At 44.5% G+C, this 17784-nt stretch overlaps 1 protein-coding gene across 4 annotated transcripts in view; it reads right to left on the bottom strand.

Moving 5' to 3' along the window:
- Nucleotides 1–339: 339 nt before the first annotated feature.
- LOC125742620 (retinoic acid-induced protein 1-like) overlaps nt 340–17784 on the bottom strand; it is a 28384-nt gene continuing 10939 nt past the window's right edge. The window contains exons 2-5 of one of the 4 annotated variants that reach the window (XM_049014792.1): nt 2877–8105; nt 2523–2616; nt 2096–2145; nt 340–897 (exon numbers count right to left, since the gene is read on the bottom strand). In XM_049014792.1, the coding sequence (XP_048870749.1) occupies nt 889–897; nt 2096–2145; nt 2523–2616; nt 2877–8087 (5364 nt within the window). In that variant the 5' untranslated portion in view covers nt 8088–8105 and the 3' untranslated portion in view covers nt 340–888. Of the gene's footprint in view, nt 1161–2095; nt 2617–2876; nt 8106–17784 lie in introns of all 4 variants that reach the window. The other 3 variants (XM_049014796.1, XR_007398159.1, XR_007398158.1) reach the window with 3 other exon arrangements.

Consider the following 17784-nt stretch of genomic DNA (forward strand, 5'->3'; position numbering starts at 1 on the left):
GAGGAAGGGAGAAAAGCAACACAGATATCTGACTGAGCAAAAATTGTACGATATTCATTTGAACTTTATGCGGTGCGGAGTAGCTAAGAAGTGTTCAAAATTCTGTACTTCATTCCTGGAGCTAAATTATGAGTACAATCTTTGAGACACTGTGAGCAGAGAGATGAATACTTAGGTGAACTGGCTGGAAAAGATCAATACTATGGTCATATAAAACTTGATTGCCATGTGACCGTTTATTTTATTACAGATTTCTGAAAGCACATTAAAAAAAAAAATATATATATATATATATATATATATATATATATATATATGTATATATATATATAGGAAGAAGTTTTATAAATACATCCATCAATCCACCTTGCTCACAGTTACGACACAACTTGAGAATGAAAGTTTTTAGATATTTAAGTATTTAATATTTGATGTTGCTTTTTAACAGTGGGTTGCGCGAGCAAGGATTGCTTAGTTGCTTAGTACAGAAAGAAAACCAAACCATTTGAGAAACATGGTAGATTTCGACTTGGAAGTATCAGAACATATGATAATGCAAAATGACTTCAGCTGAGTTTTTTTTTTTTTCGTTGATATCCTCCGAAGGAAAGTCACCCACGTTCTGTTGAAATTAAATGCGGAGGAGTGAATGAATGCCAAAAGTTTTCACCCTTAAAGGACGCCAGGAAAGAAGAGGCTAGCAGGAACTTTTCTCTGGGGGGCATTAGTGTGCAGCTGCCCTCCGCCAGGGCTGCTGTTCGTGCCGCTCCGTTGCAGGAGTTGGTATTCTGGCGTTCATTGCCACCCTGTAATCCATCCCGGCCCGTCTGGACGTGTGTCCTCTCGATGCCCCGCTCAGGAGATCCTCCCAAATCCCACTGCCATTTCTCAGAGACTCTGGGAAGAGAATGATCCAGATGTATCTGGGTGAGAAGCTGCTGGCGGCGAACACTGAGGCCGACCCCAGCCGGCATGGAGAAGCAGGCCAGTTAACGGCACGCCCTTCAGGGTCCGTGACACGGAAGCGAGGGGGGGGGGGGGGTGCGGAGCGTTAAAGAGCAGCGCGTGCAGAGCCCATCCTCGCCGTTCCTGCTCGCCGTGCAGATCAATACAGGAGCACTGCGGCTGTTTTAAGTGGACTGCCTCGCAAGCCAGGGTCACTGTGCAAAGGAGAAATATGAATGATTTTCTGCCCTTTTCCCACCATGCAGCCAAGTCTAAGACTCTACCCTACGGTTTCATCCATAGCTTCCCCCTTTTTCTCCTTTTTGCCCTCACAGACATGAAGGAATCAAGGTTAATTTAAGACCACCAGCCTAAAGTGACACAAGCAGGTCGCACAGCGTTCACTCTCCCCATAAGTAAGTAAACTCACAAGAGAGGAAAGACTGCATCCCTCTGGTTCCCTGCATTATCTCCACGGAGCCCTAGATGGGGGTACTACCCGTTTTATTAAGGCGGTGGAGTGGCATTGCAGAGAGCAGCCTTCAGATCCCAGAGTTAGTGAATCACTTTGATGTGCGCTCTGCCTGCTCTGAGATCTCATTACGTGGGAGGCAGTAGGGGGAGGCTGTATTGATCAGCAGCCAAGTCCTCCTCACTGTCAGTCCGTGGAGAGTACGACGTGGAGCTTCACACACAGGGCTGCCGGTCGCCCTGAAAGCCGAGATTCTACACTGGTTCTGAACTTCCGCCCTCTTTGTCTTCCATGCCTCTACCTGTCCAAGACGGGGCAGATGACCCAAGAAGGCTGATAGAGATTACCACAGCTATGGAACTTCCGTCTGATGGGTCATTTTTTGTATTTGATGGTATTATTTTTGGGGGCGGGGCAAAGGGTTTCTCAAAATATGTCAACCTGGAGCCCTGCTGGTGTATTGCCAAGGCTAGGGTAAGAGGCACCGGGTGAGAGGCAGGTCATCTGTACCTAGGTGTTCACTTAAATAACTACTGAACGTCTAATTGTTCACAATGCAGTGTCTTTGGGAATAAAGAAACATTAACTAGGAGAATTTAAACTACAAAAGCATATCAAACTGGAAAAAAGCTGTAGGTGGTGGGTGAGATTTGTGTGTACATGACAGAAGTCATTTACCTGGTGGTTTGTACATCTCAGTGAAAAGCTTTCTTCTTCCAGCGAGCAACCTGTAATGATAAGAGGGTTAAGTCAGCTGGAGATAGTAAGGATGGAGGACGGGATCATCAGCGCTACTCTACATTCTCCTTGATGTCAAGTCGTGGCTTTGATGATCATCCTCATGATGAGAAGAGAGTTTTATCCAAAGAAACGTAACACATTGTACCATTTTGCACATTATCCCGAATGAGGTTAAGTGTCTGTCGTCTACTGCAGCAAGATCCACGTGGCAGCCTGGATAGTAAGTGTGGTTCATAGTCCTTAATCTGTAAGAAGTAGAGTCTCTGTTCTACATATGCTTCCTCGGTGTTTTAATTAACAAGAGCAAGGGATGACTGCAAGCACTGATAACTTAAATGGGTACGTGCACATACAGAACCCCTACCAATCTCTTTGGCACAGAAATAGTGGAAGTTCTGAGGACAGCCTTCATAGGAGCATCTGATTGACGCACCCATATCTTGGCACACTGAACAGCTCTGCACAAGGAGGAAAACAGGATTAAAAAAACGCATTGCCAGGTTATTATATGAGTGATTTAGGAGCTAAACCAGCTGCGGGATTAAAACTAACCCAGATAAATTTCACCTGTTAATATAAAATTCAAAGCCTTGTAGTTTTCAGAGTGCATAGATCACATTGTGTGGAGTTCATTCAGAACGCCTCCTAGCTGTTAGTTCCCATCTGAATACTCCTCAGTGTCAGTTATGTACCGGAGGTGTCATGCAGACCGACTCACCGTCGCAGCTGTGGCACGTGCAGCCTCCTTCACGCCATAAAGTTTTCCAGACACCAGGAAAACCCCGCCGGTCCAAACAGCACAGGCCTCATGGAGCCAATGCTCCCTGGACTCTGCTTCCAGTTCGGCTCCCTGCGGCATAGTTCTGCTGCTTTCATGCACTCTTGAGGGACGAGTCCCATCCTCCCCAGCCCTTCTCTCAGAACCCTGAAGCTGCTGCAGCCTTTTGTACCTCTCCAAGAATTTTGGCCGCGCAACGCCCTCAACAGAAGCTCTCTCCGCACTTCTCAGTTGTCCTGGGTTGCCTCCACAACTGCTCCGCCCCGCTAGACTCCTACCACCCTCCCTCTTTAGGGCTCCTGTGTGCCTCACATTGCAGTTCATTATCACTTTATCCTCTCTGGACAGCTGTCTGTATTTAAAAGACAAGGTCTTCCTTGGTATGCTGTCCTCGGGGTAATATGGCCCACACAAGTCCCCGAGCTCCTTGTAATTTGTCGGTTTTCCACAAAGACAGCAAGTGAGACTGCGGTCAATCAGGTATTTGTTTACCAAGGGACCCTGCAGCATGACTGAAGAGTCCGGTATCGCCTTGGAAACTGTAGCTGCGTCCTGGATTTTCTTTCTCCTGGCCTGAAAGAGCAGACGTTCCTCCTCAGGCCCGTTGATGACGGTACATACAGAGGGAAAATGTGCCATTTTGTCAACATGCACATACGGCCTGAATAAAGGAAGGTTCTCGTTTTTGGGGAGTTTGCACAATAAATAGTTTATAGTGTACTCGAGTTGCTCTTCCATCGCTAATAAAGTATCCTGCTTTTGGTGTGTGACCTTAATTCTGCGGCCATTCTTTGCAACCTTGCCGTGATTAAAGTACTTGTCAGTTGTCCTTTTGGATACTGCTTTATGTGCCACACTGCCTTGCTTGACCAATGCCGTAACTCGTGCCTTCCTCTGGGAGTGAAACCCATGTTTGCCGGGTACACACATATTTGGGGAAGCCTGAGAGCTTCCCAGCCGGTTCTCCCAGTCCTCTGAGGGTGCTATGGGCAGCGGTTCCTGCTTTGGGGCTGTGGTGCTCACCTGGGAAGCGTGGCTCTTCCTTCTGCTTCTTCTCTGCTTCAGATGCATTTCATGATTGTTCTTGATGGCCCTTTGCTTGGCTATTCTCTGTGTACTGATGAAGGCGGTCTGTGTTTCCAAGGCCAAGTCAGGCTGGTTGCTGCTCTCCTGGGATTCTTCTTTCTTTATAGCATCAGAATCTTTCACGCATGTTGTGTTTTCTAACACCATGGTGCTCTTTGCAAATTCACCGTCCTTGTCCACCAACTCTTTGTCTTCTACTGGCTTTACTTGTTCCAAAACTTCCTCTATGATCTTTTTTGGCAAATTCTCAGCTATGTTGTCAAAATGAGTATTTAGGCTATGCTTTTTTGTGCCCAGTGATGTCATTTTCTGAACCATGGCTTCATATTTTAGTCCTCTGCCTTTCCTTGGGGGCAGATACTTTGTTTTGACAGGGTACTGGGCAGGCAAAGAAATATCGTTAACATTAACAGGGGAGGGATCTTTCGTAAGAAAACTGTTCAAAGGTAACGTAAAAATCTTGTCTTGCTTTAACCTCTTTTTGGGAATCTTAACCACTGATAGGTTGGTTTTTAAAGGAAGTTTGTCAAACTTGCTTCCTTTTATCATCCTCTGTTTTTTCATAGGAACCATGGACTGACAGCTGGTTTTCCTTTTAGCGGCAGATTCACTCTTCTCATTCGGTTTGCTAATCAATGACCTGTAGACATTTTTCCGATGTACAGAAGCGAAGGTTTGTTTGGGGCTGTCGACGCACTGTTCTTTCAGCAATGTTGCCTCCTGCTTTTTCATTTCTTTAATCGTTTTAGGTAGAATGCACATGGTCTTCTTCTCCATTCCTTTTTCTTTCACTGGGATGTCCTGCGCTTGTTTTCTGGATCTCAGTACCATAGATTTTTGGTCTTTAACAACTGATGTTAAACTCAAACCGGTTTCCTGGTTCTCATCTTGGTTCATGATCTCGCTCAAACCTTTCCTACTCGTGATTGCAGTTTTGTGGTCTCTCAGCTTTTTCCAGTCAGTTTTAGTTATCAAGCCCTTGGTATGACCTACAGAGTCCTCACCGTCAAACTGCTGATATGGCTTTGGGCCACGTTTTTTCAAATGGGGGCATGAACTAGATGTAGCCATTGCAGTGAAAGAACGAGTGCACATCCTGGAAGGGAAGTTCTCTGCTGAAATATTGCATGTCTGGGAGAAGAGGTCTTTGTGAACAGCCCGTCTTTGTTCTGCTAAAACTGTTGTCTTAGTGGGTGCCATATTGATTTCCTGAGGAGATTCTGGAACTTCCTTTTCATCCATATTTGAAAGCCTTGTGACAACAGTACTTGCATGAATTAATATTCGAGATTGGCGTCGCCTTCCTCGCACATGCCGTCTGTTGAATGCTGTAAGGTTTGCAGATGGGGCCATTGGCTCTGACTGGGTTGAAGATGTCACTGCACTCACACAGCTCATCTCAGGATCTACCTCTTCATCACCTTTCTTTGGGGAAGGTGGGGTGTCAGCCCAGGAAGGTGCTGAGTGTATTATTGACTTTCCTGGTAGCTGAGGAGAGTCAGGCTCCAGTTCCACAGCATCACGTCGATCAATGTGGTCCCTTGCTTGGGAGAGGGGTGATGCTTCTTCATTAAACACCGAGAAGCCTGCCTTCACACAGTGTGTCAGAGGTGCAATGTCACGTGAGACTGAGCTTCTATCTGAGTTTGTGAAAGGCATGTCTTGCTCATCTTCTTTTGCGCTAACTTGAGACTTGCCTCTTTGCTCCTCAGTGGGGCTGCACGGCTCTTCAGGTTGCAACCATGTTTTATTATTGATGCTCTCCTCAGAGTATGGTAAACTCTTCTTTTGCGCTTTAACTACACTGGTCTCACTGGGACAAATAGACTCCTGCTCTTCAAGTGTTTTTTCTTTTGTGAGTATTGAAAAACCTTCTTCCAAAAACTCATTCATGGTGTTAAAATGCAGAGACTTAGAAGTATTCTCTTTTAAGGCAGCAGTCTCGTCTTTCCACGCCAGTGGCATGCTTTTCTTATCGGAATCGGAATCAGAGCTCCTATCTCTATTACTGCTTGCCTGTGATACCACACTGGACTTTGCAGTATTATCCTCCTCTGTAATACACTCTTGTTCCATCTCATAGTCTATTTGTTCTTTAATATCACTGGGATATTTTTTTCCCATCAATACCTGACTTGTTTTAGGAAACTCAGTGGGATATTCTTCCTTTAACCATTCTTCTTGCTTACTTTTAGGGTCTTTATTCTGGTCTTTGCAGACACTGGCCATAGTATTATTAAGATTCTCATTCACTTTCTGTTCACTTGACTTTTCAAGCAAGGATGTCTCTTCATCAAGGAAGTCTTCCTTTAGTGATTCCTTTATTTTATTGATGTCTTCTTGGGAATTTGGCTCTGAATGTAGTGGGCTGTGAACAAGGTTGCTTTGAGATGTCTCCTCTCCAATGGTCCTCAGGATGGTGTCGATATTCTGCAGTGATGCAGTGCCTGATGCACTGTCCTCTGATATTTTGGAGATGTTATCAAGCGCAGTCACAGAACAGGAGGATACATCCAGGGTTAGGTTACAATTAGCAATAGCCTGCTCTGGTTCTCTGCTTTGGTTGCAGTAGTAGTAACTCCTTTCCATTTGGACCTCAGAAGAACATCCATCCTCCTGCAACTCATCGTGGATGGACGGGGGAGTACCGAAGGCTTCAGCGGCAGATTCAGCATTGTGAGTTGCTGTACAGGAAACTTCTTCAAGATTACGAAGATGGTCCTTAAAATCCTCCTCTTGTTTAGAATTGCTCCTTTTGTTGCCTTTCTTATTAATCACAAGAGATTCAGACAGCAGTAGATGTTGGACATTGTTGGAAATATTTTCCACTTGTGATGTCAAGGCATTAAGACTCCACAAGCTTGGATTAGACAATAGCTTCTCGGAGAATCTGTCCTTCAGGGAAGAAGTATAGCTGGTTGTCTTGGGGTTAATATTTGATGAGGAGTGAGATTTCTGCGGCATGAGTAAACCTTGGTCCCGTAAACTGGTGGAGGAAGAGGTGCCTGATGCAATGGGGGGCTGGTTATATTGAAACGAGTCAGAACTAACCATTAAAGGAGATGGTGTGGAGCTGTAAGTTGGAGACCTTCCCACAGATCTAGCAGGTGACTGGCTGGAGTTGGGGCTGCAGTTCTGGTAGAAATGCTCAGGTGACCTGACAGAGAGGTCAGTGAGACAGTAGCTCTGTTGTGGCTGGGTAAAGTGTTGGTATTTTGAAATGCTTTCCTGGCTGTTAGTCATTCCCTGCAAGGAAGCCTGTTGTTCATATCCAGACCTAGAGGGAGCCTGCTGGTAGACATAGTTACTCTGTGCTCTGTAGCTATTTTGCTTTAGGCTGTTTGTGTTCCCAGTGTTCCTGCTATACTGGGAGTTCGGTGGCACGGCATAGCTTTTATAGCAGTGTGATGTGGGATTGCATTTCTCCACGTACGATGCCGTGGATGCCGACAGAGACTGAGAGTGCTGAGGAAAGTGCAGCTGGCCGTGAGAGTAGATAACCGGGGACGGAGAAGCGTCTTGCGGGAGCTTCTGCTGATGGTGGCTGGAGTACACTGAAGAGCGGGACTGTGCTGCATGAGTGCACCGGTTCTGGGAAACAGGCAGCAGATTTGGCTGCAAATACTGAGACCCGGCGCTTCTGACACCATCTACCGGTTCCATTTTCGCCAGCATGTCCTGGTCATACTGGGACATGTGCGATGCGGCCGGCCACTTCTGCTGAAGATGACTTTCTGCCATGTACGCGCCTGAGTATGTGTTACCAAGATGGCCGCCGTAACTGCTCTGCAGCTGCCGACTTGGAACTTTGCCGCCTTTGTACTGCTTCTCAGCTGGGGCAGGGTTGCTGCTATAGCCTGGATATGCTTGCTGGCTATAACAATCCTTGGCCGTGGAGTCTGCCGCTGTCGCCAACGGTGCTGCTGCGAGTGAGTGCGCTTCATAGCCCTGTCTGGTCTGGCTGCGCTGATGTCTGTAACTCTCAAGGCGTGATAATTCATAGGGTCCCTGCTGGTAGCAGTGCTGGTTACCATGGAAACAGCTCCGTTCTCTGAAAGACTGCATGACTTCGTCTATGACGCTCTAAAAACAGAGGCAAAACAGAGTGTTTGCTTTATGTTAAAGTCCTCCTCTTATGTTCATAATACTTTCTCATTTATGTCTCTGTTCTCCTTGTAACACAACTGTATATAATAAAAGTTGTTTGATCCCTTGAGTGATATATATTTATATATACTATCCTATTAACACACAGACACACTCTTGAGCACATCTGCTAATGTTAAGTCCATACTAATACATGCATAAATCTTGCCCTTTTAATATTTTAGAATTATTTACATTTTGCATTATCTGTTTTTATTTCACACGACTCTGTTCCAGTTTTATATGTTATTTGGCACGTTATGACAGAGTGTTAATGATTACTAAAGGTAACACTGGGGGGAGAAATTTGTGATTGAAATATTAATTCTGGTTCTTTTTTTTTTTTTTTTTTACTTAAAGGTGTTAACCAGAGTGATGCATGGGGAAATACGTGATTCATAGTGTAGTTGTCGCTGTCACAGCTTATCGTCACCCAAACATCACATGCCATTCTGAGGACAAGCTTCTCTAGAGTGTCTTACTGCAATTCAAATAATAATAATAAATCAGAAATTTCATAGATGCGGCTGGCTTTGCCTGACTTTTCCTGCATGAAATAAATAAAAAAATACTTAGCAAAGATGCTGCTTTGCAAAGATCGTTTCTGCTCTCCAGTACCCTGTGATTCATTTGACAAAAACACAACACTTATTTGCCATGATTGAGATCATGACAACATATTTAAAATCCAAAACACTGAAAATAAATATGGAAAGATATCTTAAATAGACATTTAAAATCAGCGGACTTTTCAAAATCTTCAGTTTCATCTGCAGCAATCTGAGCACGTCGTTGCCCCTATATATCCTGACAACACATTCAAGCTCCGGTGTAGGGACTGACGTTTGCGGTCAAACATGAACAACCTTTACCCAGAAGGAGCGAATAGGCTGGTCTTCCTTGTACCCCGAACAACCATTTTTAAACCTTGTCCCCGTGTCAGGGGGTGTAGGCTGAATAATGAAGTGCCGGCGCCTGCGGACACGCAGATGGGGAGGGCTGGGAATCTGATTGTTCCGCTGCGCACTGGATCATTTAACATGCACTGGATGTAACTGGGCAGCCTCGATCCCATCATCTACCTGGCAGCCGCTGACAGCGCTCTTCTTCCCGGCAGGTTTTCACCGGATCGCGCCGCCGAGCATCTATTCTGCGTGTTTACATTTCGGCTTCCCTACCTTTACTTTTATGCTGGGTGGGTGGGAGACTAATTTTCTCGCCTTGGAATGCCCCCGCCACTGATATCGTCCTATATATGTGCTCTCATTAGCAGCTTGTAATCATAAACGTGCTTCACACTGTTATATGTATTTCTTCCTTAACAATATAAGGTGACAAACCGAGTAAACAATCTAAATGAAATCTATATAGACTGTGTCTGTTAACGATAACTTATGTACCACGAGTCCACATCGCGCTAATAATATTAGGAGAACTAGCGGCTTGGTTTGCGCTCCCAAAGTGAGCCAGAGGGAAAGAAGACGAGATGGCTCAGCCTGTCTGACCTGAATGGTCTGAACTGGGGCATGACATTTCAATCTCTGTGTGATGCAGAGCTACAGGCAGGAATTGAAGGATACTGGACAAGAAAGCCAGCAGAACAACTCCCCCACTTTTAAAGGTATACGACAGAATTTGTATGACGTCATAGAACCAGATACGCCAGGGAGACAGGCACTGGGAATCCGATAAATTATATTTTCTGTTTGTTTATTCAAATAGATCAATTATACTGTTCAAGCATGCTGTAGGCACTATTCGTGTTTATATTCCAGCTCCATTTTGTACATTATACATGTATTTATGAAATATATTTGGATTTGTGAGTTTTGTGCATTTACCCATTTAACATATGAATTTTATGGATTATGAGTCAGTGGATTAGTTATTCCTACGAGGTGTGCGGATTGAATAGCCAGCCCAACCAAGGGCAAAATTATTTATAGAAGCCAAAATATGTTATGTGATAAAGCTTGTGTTGGGCGTGAATAACATCCATACAGAAAGGGCAGTATCTTCTCCCATCTCTGACTGCCCATCTCCAGACTAAGTAAATAAAAGAAAATCCGATTTTGTAAAGCTAAGCGCATCTGTTCACACTTTGCAATGATGAGTTGCAGTTTTATACGTGATTTGTGCTGAATTTATTTTATTATTTTAAATTAAGAATGTTAAATAGTGTGTAAGTTAGTAACATACACTTATAATCATTTAATTCCTTTATTTGAAAATTTCCACAGTACCCTACACATGCCAAATGTTGTCAGCCTATTAATTGGTATTTGTGAAGTAATGGATTGAGATTGAATGGCTTGTTAAACAGCAAAACAACACCCCCCCCCCACCACCACCACCACCATTTCTTCTATTTGGTCACAGGTATGGAGCTGGGAGGGACCAAGAATGTGGACTGTCTGGCAGGGAGCTGGGAGACACGTGGACTGACTATAACCTGTTCTTAGAGGGTGCACATCACGGGCATAGTTTGGCAGGGGCAGGGGGCGCAGTGCCTCCCTAGTTGCCTGAGGATGTGGGTTTTTTGCCTCCCCAAGTAAGGCAAATTCTTTGCCTATGATGCATACACACCAGTATCTACCATTGAGGACACCAAGGTCAAGTCCTCGATATTTTTTGTGCAAGTCCAATAACCACGATTGATTATACAGCACGCCAAGGAAGAGTTAATACTTTTAATCTCGGTATTCTAGAAATCCTGATTATGACCCTAAACGCACATTCATAAGGTACCACACATAACATGGGACAAAAACATCATATTTAATTAATCAAAAATGTGGATAAATGTTCAAAACTGTATGCTAATTATACACACGTTATTAAACTGTCTGGTTGCCACAAAAACTGGACTATTTATTGACATCTGAAAACCAGCTGCTGGCTGTCTTGACACAAAACAAAATGTGCATAATGTGAAACATGTCATCAGTGTTTTATATTCCACCTCAAGAAACATAACACAGAGTGTGTCCAACTCAGTTTCTTTGAGTAAAATTCTGCTGTAATTGATTAAGAGGGAAATCACTTCTAGCATGGCTGTATAGTAAAAATGTGTCACATAAAAATGTAAAATATCACCAACAAAATGAAATTATCAGATATCCAAAATTTGCACCCGTGACTTCAATAAATCTAACTAGAATCATGATAATTGAGCATTTAACTATAGATTTGAAAGATTAAATCAATAAGATGTATAGCAAAAAGACTTCCATTTTTACTTTTTTGATTGTGTTCACAGACTTTTATAAAACTGAGGCTTTCCAAATGGGAACCTGAAAAATGTCCCCGAAAGAAAGAAAGAAAGAAAGAAAGAAAGTTCCAGGTTTTACTAAACTTGGGGGACAATTAGAGCCCCGAATGTGATCTATGCAACCCCACACACAAACAAACACACGCATTTTAGGGATGTTGTGAATCTTGTCTTCATCGTCTACAGGAGCCTTCGGAGTTTCATTTGCACAAACCATATGTTATGCATTGCCATCCTTTTGGTGGACTCACATTAAAATGAAGGGGAATGTATTTATGCTTTGAGTGAAGAATAATACAATCTATTGTTAAAGCCATATAATTCAGGTTTTTGGGGAAAAAAATAGAGCATTGGTTGACATGAATATATGCAATAGAAAGACTAACAAAAACATGGATATATGGTTATGAACAGGGGAGTTTCCAGCTATTGAAAAGATCAGGGACTACCTCAGGTTTACCTGGGGCTTGATTTTTTGAAGGAAGATTGGCATGGGGGCTAAACTACTCGGAGCTAAGCTTAAAATACTCGGGGCTATAGCCTCAACTGATCAGACCTACCGGCAGGAATGGTTATAAAGCATGCTGCATTTCATGTAAACATCTAAAGTGCTTAGATTTATGAAGTAGGTGTTTTAGAGGTCCTATATGAAGAGATGCTTAAGACTTTTGAAGTCATTCACCTCTTTACACAACTATGCCATCTTTCATGACCAATTTGTCTTGCAAAACGCTGTAATGGAGGACAATATTGATGTTCCGGCAAGGATTCGTGCTCATGGCTCATTCTATGTCTCGGGTGAGCATCACGGATTGGGCTGAGCGTCTCCTGTCTTACGTTACCGTGACACGAATTTAATCCGCCCTCAGTGCTGGATCCCGCTGCTGAGGTACCTGTATTTGCTGTGTTTCATCTGGAGGTGAATCGACACACTCGGCTTTGTAAGGATGTCCCCTGTCAGGCCATTAGTGACGGGGTCATTGCTTGCGATGCATTAAGTCTTACGATGCGCGCAAGGGCTCGGTTGTTTACGTCTTGCTGGGTGTTTTGTTCTTTCTCTGCCTGAATTCTCTTTATCTGGGTAATGCCAAGCAGTCACTGTCTCTTGTCTCCTCTCTCTCCCTTTTTTATAATTGCTCTCTCTCACCTTCATGTTCTCTCCTTTCTTCCTCCTGGCAGGCACCTCTCCTCTCGACGCTGCCACAGCTGAACTGCAGTGTACGACAGTCTGTGTGATTTCTGTTGCGCCAGACCTCAGGTACATTGTAACGCTTATAATTTATGCTTTGCCAGTTGACATGGCCCAGTTTTCAGTATGCTTTTACCAAGTTGCATCCACAGTCACTATCTCGCATCCAACTTTGAAGCGGTGTTCTTCGGCTTTGCCTTGTTCAGCTAAGATAACAGTTGTAATGTGCTGATGAAGATAAAGCCAGAGATGGCAGTGTTGCCACATTTCTGTAACAAAGAAGCATGGTGTGATAACTTCCCACTTTTGGAAGAGAGGCACTCACTAATTAGCCATATCATAAAACAATAAACTCATAATGGCTGTAGTGCATAGGGTACCTTGGACGGTGCCTGTTGACTACAGCTTACTGCCTGCTGTAAAGATGGTGTTTCTGTTACCGTAATGTTTTAACAGACAGGCATTTTTCTACAAGGCAATGCTGTTGTGTGTAATTAGAAAGGCTCCAAGCAAGGAAATCTCCATTCCCATAGCATTTCAATGATATGTCATAGTAGACCAGGGCAGCAAGTTTAAAATGGCCACCACTGTAAGCCAGGGCTCCCCAGTTCCGGTCCCAGAGGGCTAGTCTATGACACAGTTTGCAGATTTCCCTGCTCAAACATACCTTATTGCCAGACCGGCCCTCCAGGGGCTCCTGGGGAACCTTGCTGTGAGCCTTTATAAGATTCAACTCACCAAATAATGCAATACACATGCTGTACATTTTTATCCCAGTATCTTATAGACTGACTATAGACTTTATGAAAACGTGGAGTAGCTTTTTTAAATAGAAAAGTAACCATTTTATTTATGTTTGACAGAGCATTTTTGGTGATCCTTCTATAATTATACTACATTCAGTCATAACTCTTCCGACTTTGTCCTGAGCGTGTGTTTATTTAGCAAACACCCATATCTAAGACCAGGAATGTACCTTGATAAACACATATAAAACAAGCTGCATGTACAGTAAAGTTTTGAGAGATTGGGATGATTCTTCTACATGCAGGAGGTGGGATGATCAGGCTGTTACCAGGGAAACCAAAAGTTCTTTACTGTTCCCATTTTTCGTTAATAGGTGCTCTCTGATATTGTGGAGACTGACTGGTGATTCAGTAATGTGTGGTTGGAAGGATGAAAATAAATTTAAAAAGATGGCATAAAGTAGAACCTGCATGTGTGATTACCTGAATTTTGGTCCTGCTCTTACTCCCTCACATATTAGCCACTTCCTGTGTAAATGGCAAGCCATTATTCTTCAAGACGGAGACCTACATTACTGCAATTTCTCAATTAATTGAACGTTAATCTTCAATATAAGGCAAATAATCTGCATATGTCATTAACGGGAGCCATAACGAAACCCATGAAGGAAAGGTCAAGAAAACTGCGGAGCATATACTGCCGAAAAAGCGTGTTTTCGCATAAAAAAGACAGTTCTGCCTTGGGGTGGGGGGAGCTTGTAGCTGTAGTTTCCTTTGTATCATAGACCTGTGTGAAATCCAGCTGCCAAGGCAACCAAATAACTCTGAGCCAACAATCACAATGCATCCTCAAAATCCACCCATTGCTTCTGACGTAATTTGCACAGCGTTCCTTCTTTCCCCAGCATTAAGACTGTGTGTTGGGAGGAAAGTGTCTCAGGACTACCGGAGCTTCTGCAGCCTGAATGAACGATAACTGTGGTGCAAAAACAGGAAAACAGTCATGCTGCGCTGCATCCTTTGGAGTAATTAAATAATTATCGAAATAAAACCAAATGTCACATTTTTAAGTAAAACGGAATTGCTGTAATAGATCTTTAGCAGCAAGTAAATCAAGGTCACTTAGCCAAAACTCATAAATTAAGGTCTATGAAATGGAAACAAACCAAGCCTAAATACACACTCAATGGCCACTTAATTAGGAACACCTTGCTAGTACCAGGTAGAACCCACTGTTGGCCCCAGAACCACTTCAGGGTTCGGCTAGTTCATTCAGAGTAGCCTGTCCTGTGCACCACTGTTTTCGCGAGCGGCTGTTTTTTTGCGCTTGCAGCCTTCCTGTTAGTTTTAATGATTCTTTCTGTGCTCCTCTGACCTCCCTCATTAACAAGGTGTTTACTTTTCCCACAGAATGGCTGCTGACTGGATGTTTCTTTCATTTATTGCACTATTCCCTGTAAAGTCTAGACACTGTAGTGTGTGAAAATCCCAGGAAAGTGGCTTTTTCTGAGATGCTGAAACCTCCATACCTGGCAATGATAATCCAAAATTCACCAAACACTCACACAATCAGAATCTTCCGATCATGCATGTATCATTCCTATGCTCAGCTAAACGGTGACCGAACCTCCTGGCCCTGCCTCTGTGCCGTATGCGTTTGGTTTCAGTCGTATGATTCACTGTTTGCAGGAGCAGGCGGAGCGAGGCTCCATTTATAAGCTTTTCTAAAAGTTTTTTTTATATAAGTTTTCTATGTGCTTGTTTCCTTTAAATCAGGTTTCACATGTAAGCTTTTATAAGTCATGAGGAAAATCAAGAACTAGAATTCATTGATTCTGTTGATAGATGGAACTTTTTATGTTTGATATTACAGAAGGGTATTCTTCCGAAGAATATGGGAGTGATTTATTCAGAGTCAAATGACCCTCTTACACAATGGAAATAATGGCATAACCAAACTTTTTGTTCTTCAGACTTCACTTTTATCTTAAAAATAGTCTTTGTCTGCAAATACATGGCAAAATTGTGCAGGTCTTACATAAAAGTGAAAACAGAAGATGCTGGATTGGGCGGAAAGCATATTTTCTGTCAGAACTGCAGAGTAAGTAGCTTCTGACCTGAAACTATCATCCGATTCCCCCCAATCCTCTTGACTCCCAAACCACCCAAGTACATCACTGCTGAATGCCCAAGATGCACCTTTAACTCCAGCACCAGCAGTGGGGGTGGCCGGGGGGTTGGGGTGGCCGGGGGGGTGGGGGCACTGATGTCCAGAGTGACTTGCTGTACCTCACTCCCAAAGGGGATATAAATGTTGCGTAATCACTTTTATATACATGCACCCACAAATACTGGCCTCGGCAGCTTACATTCACCTATTTTTTTTTTTCATTAGGCATTTATTGTTAAAATTCTTTGTAATTGGAAAGTATGCAATTGTTTTATTACAGGATGATATAATGTGAAAGCACTTTCAGTTTTCCTAATTTTACTGAGGCAGTTCAGGCAAAGTGCCGTGCTTGCAGGTAGTACGGGGGGGGGGGGGGGGGCCTTTGGGGACTTAAAGCAGGTCATGAGTCCAAACATCAGGTCGAGTCATGTAAAAAAAAAAAAAAAAAAAAAAGTATAATTTATTGTTAAATCACCCGAAACTCATTCCCACTTAAGGTTTTCCCTAAAAACTCTAGTTTATTTAGGTGATAAATATTTGTGCTATATTTTAAAGAATGCAGCCCTTGTAGGTAAATGATTTAAAGGTCCTTTTACTGAAGTTTCCTGAATTGGAATGAGGAATGCAGAAACAACCCCAGTGTGCAGCTTCTTGGCATTGAGCCGAGCATGACATTTGTTGGGGTAAATAGCTGGCTTTAACTGAAGCTAAACCTGAAAGCACATGCACTGCAGTCACGGGCCAGCCTCTCCTTCCACAGCGCCTGAAATCTGCCAGCATCCGAGTCGGCCCTGGGCAAGATTCAGAGCGTCTTGTTAAAGCGGGATGCGGAATCATACCGTCGGAATGTCGAAGCCCCTAAGCGGAAGCGCGCCAACATGGGTGCGGGGAAAAAAAAGCAGAGGAGTTCAACTTCAGGGCCTCGGGGGCCAGACAACTGCTCGTTATCTCACGGAGCGCTGCGGAGAGCTTGGCATGGCGACAGGGGGCAAAAACAGAGACGTTCACCCCTGAAGTAAGGCTGATTGCTCGGCCCCCCGTGTCAGGTGTGCTTTGGCCAGCCTCGAGTCTCCCCCCCCCACCCAGATTCTCCCCCTCGTGGACTGTCTCGCATGCTCCCTGACGTGCATATGTATGAGACATGAACTCATCTTATTGGAGATAAGCTGCCACCTCCTGCAGGGAGCATCTCTCCCAGCCAACGGCGCCTCCCCTGGCTCCCAGTGGGAGGGGCCAGTCAATCTCGAGCAGCTGGTCCTACCGCCACGGCTGTTCTGCGTACATATGTCTCGCCCCCGTCGCAGTCTCGCAGTTCAAACGCACTGATATGTTCTGTGATGCCCCCCCCCCCTCCTGCACTTGCAGAGGGTGCCACAATACATTGTAGAAGGACACCTCGCCACCCCCGCTTCAGCATGCACGCACACTCTCACACGCATACGCGGGCATCGCTCCATTTTACAGTTTGCCAGGATGCGTCTGCAAATACGCGGCACCAACCTAGGGCCCAAACCATTTTATTAGCTGCCATGAATAACAAAAAACAGCTTTTTTTTTTCTTAAGCAGCCATCTTGGTTATTTTGCTTGACCTTCCAGCCTGGCCCGGTGACTGCATCAGAACCGGTGCCTCTGACCGCCAGAGTGCCCGGCTCCTCCCCCCATCCTTGGCGGTCCGTGTGGGAGGGGGGGAGCACGCCATCCATCACGTCGCATTCAGAGTGCTGCTGCCAGGAGCCTCATGCCACGCATGCGTCAGCCAGCTATCGATTGCCTCTCACCTGCAGCCGGCGTTCATTAGGGTCTGCATCGCAGGCCAGTCGTTTCTCATCTGCATCGCCAAGCCTTACGCAATTAGCCTCTCCGGCCCGTGCATAGCGGACAGGGGGAATGGAGGGGGGGATTTGCAGATGAAGGGAGCTCGGAGCAGGCCCTGAGAATAACTAATAGACCCCCCATCGAGAGACACTCAACATCACCCCAACTTGCAATTTGTATGCATATTAGAGCAGGTTCCCGAGCCGAGTTATTTATCGCTTGCTATACGGATGCGACGGGATCTGAGGCAGAAGTGGTAAACAGAGCTGGAGCGGGTGGTGTCAGGGAAGGGTCAGCAGGGACACAGCAGCGCAGGAAACTGCATCATCCTGACGTGATTTTAATTTATTTTTTTTTTTAGCATCCGACAGAGGAAAGACATTATTACCACCCTGATCGGAAGGGTTTCCTTTCTTTGTTTTTG

The sequence above is a fragment of the Brienomyrus brachyistius genome, chromosome 5 (genome assembly GCF_023856365.1).
Source record: "Brienomyrus brachyistius isolate T26 chromosome 5, BBRACH_0.4, whole genome shotgun sequence".
Taxonomy (NCBI): Eukaryota; Metazoa; Chordata; class Actinopteri; order Osteoglossiformes; family Mormyridae; genus Brienomyrus; species Brienomyrus brachyistius.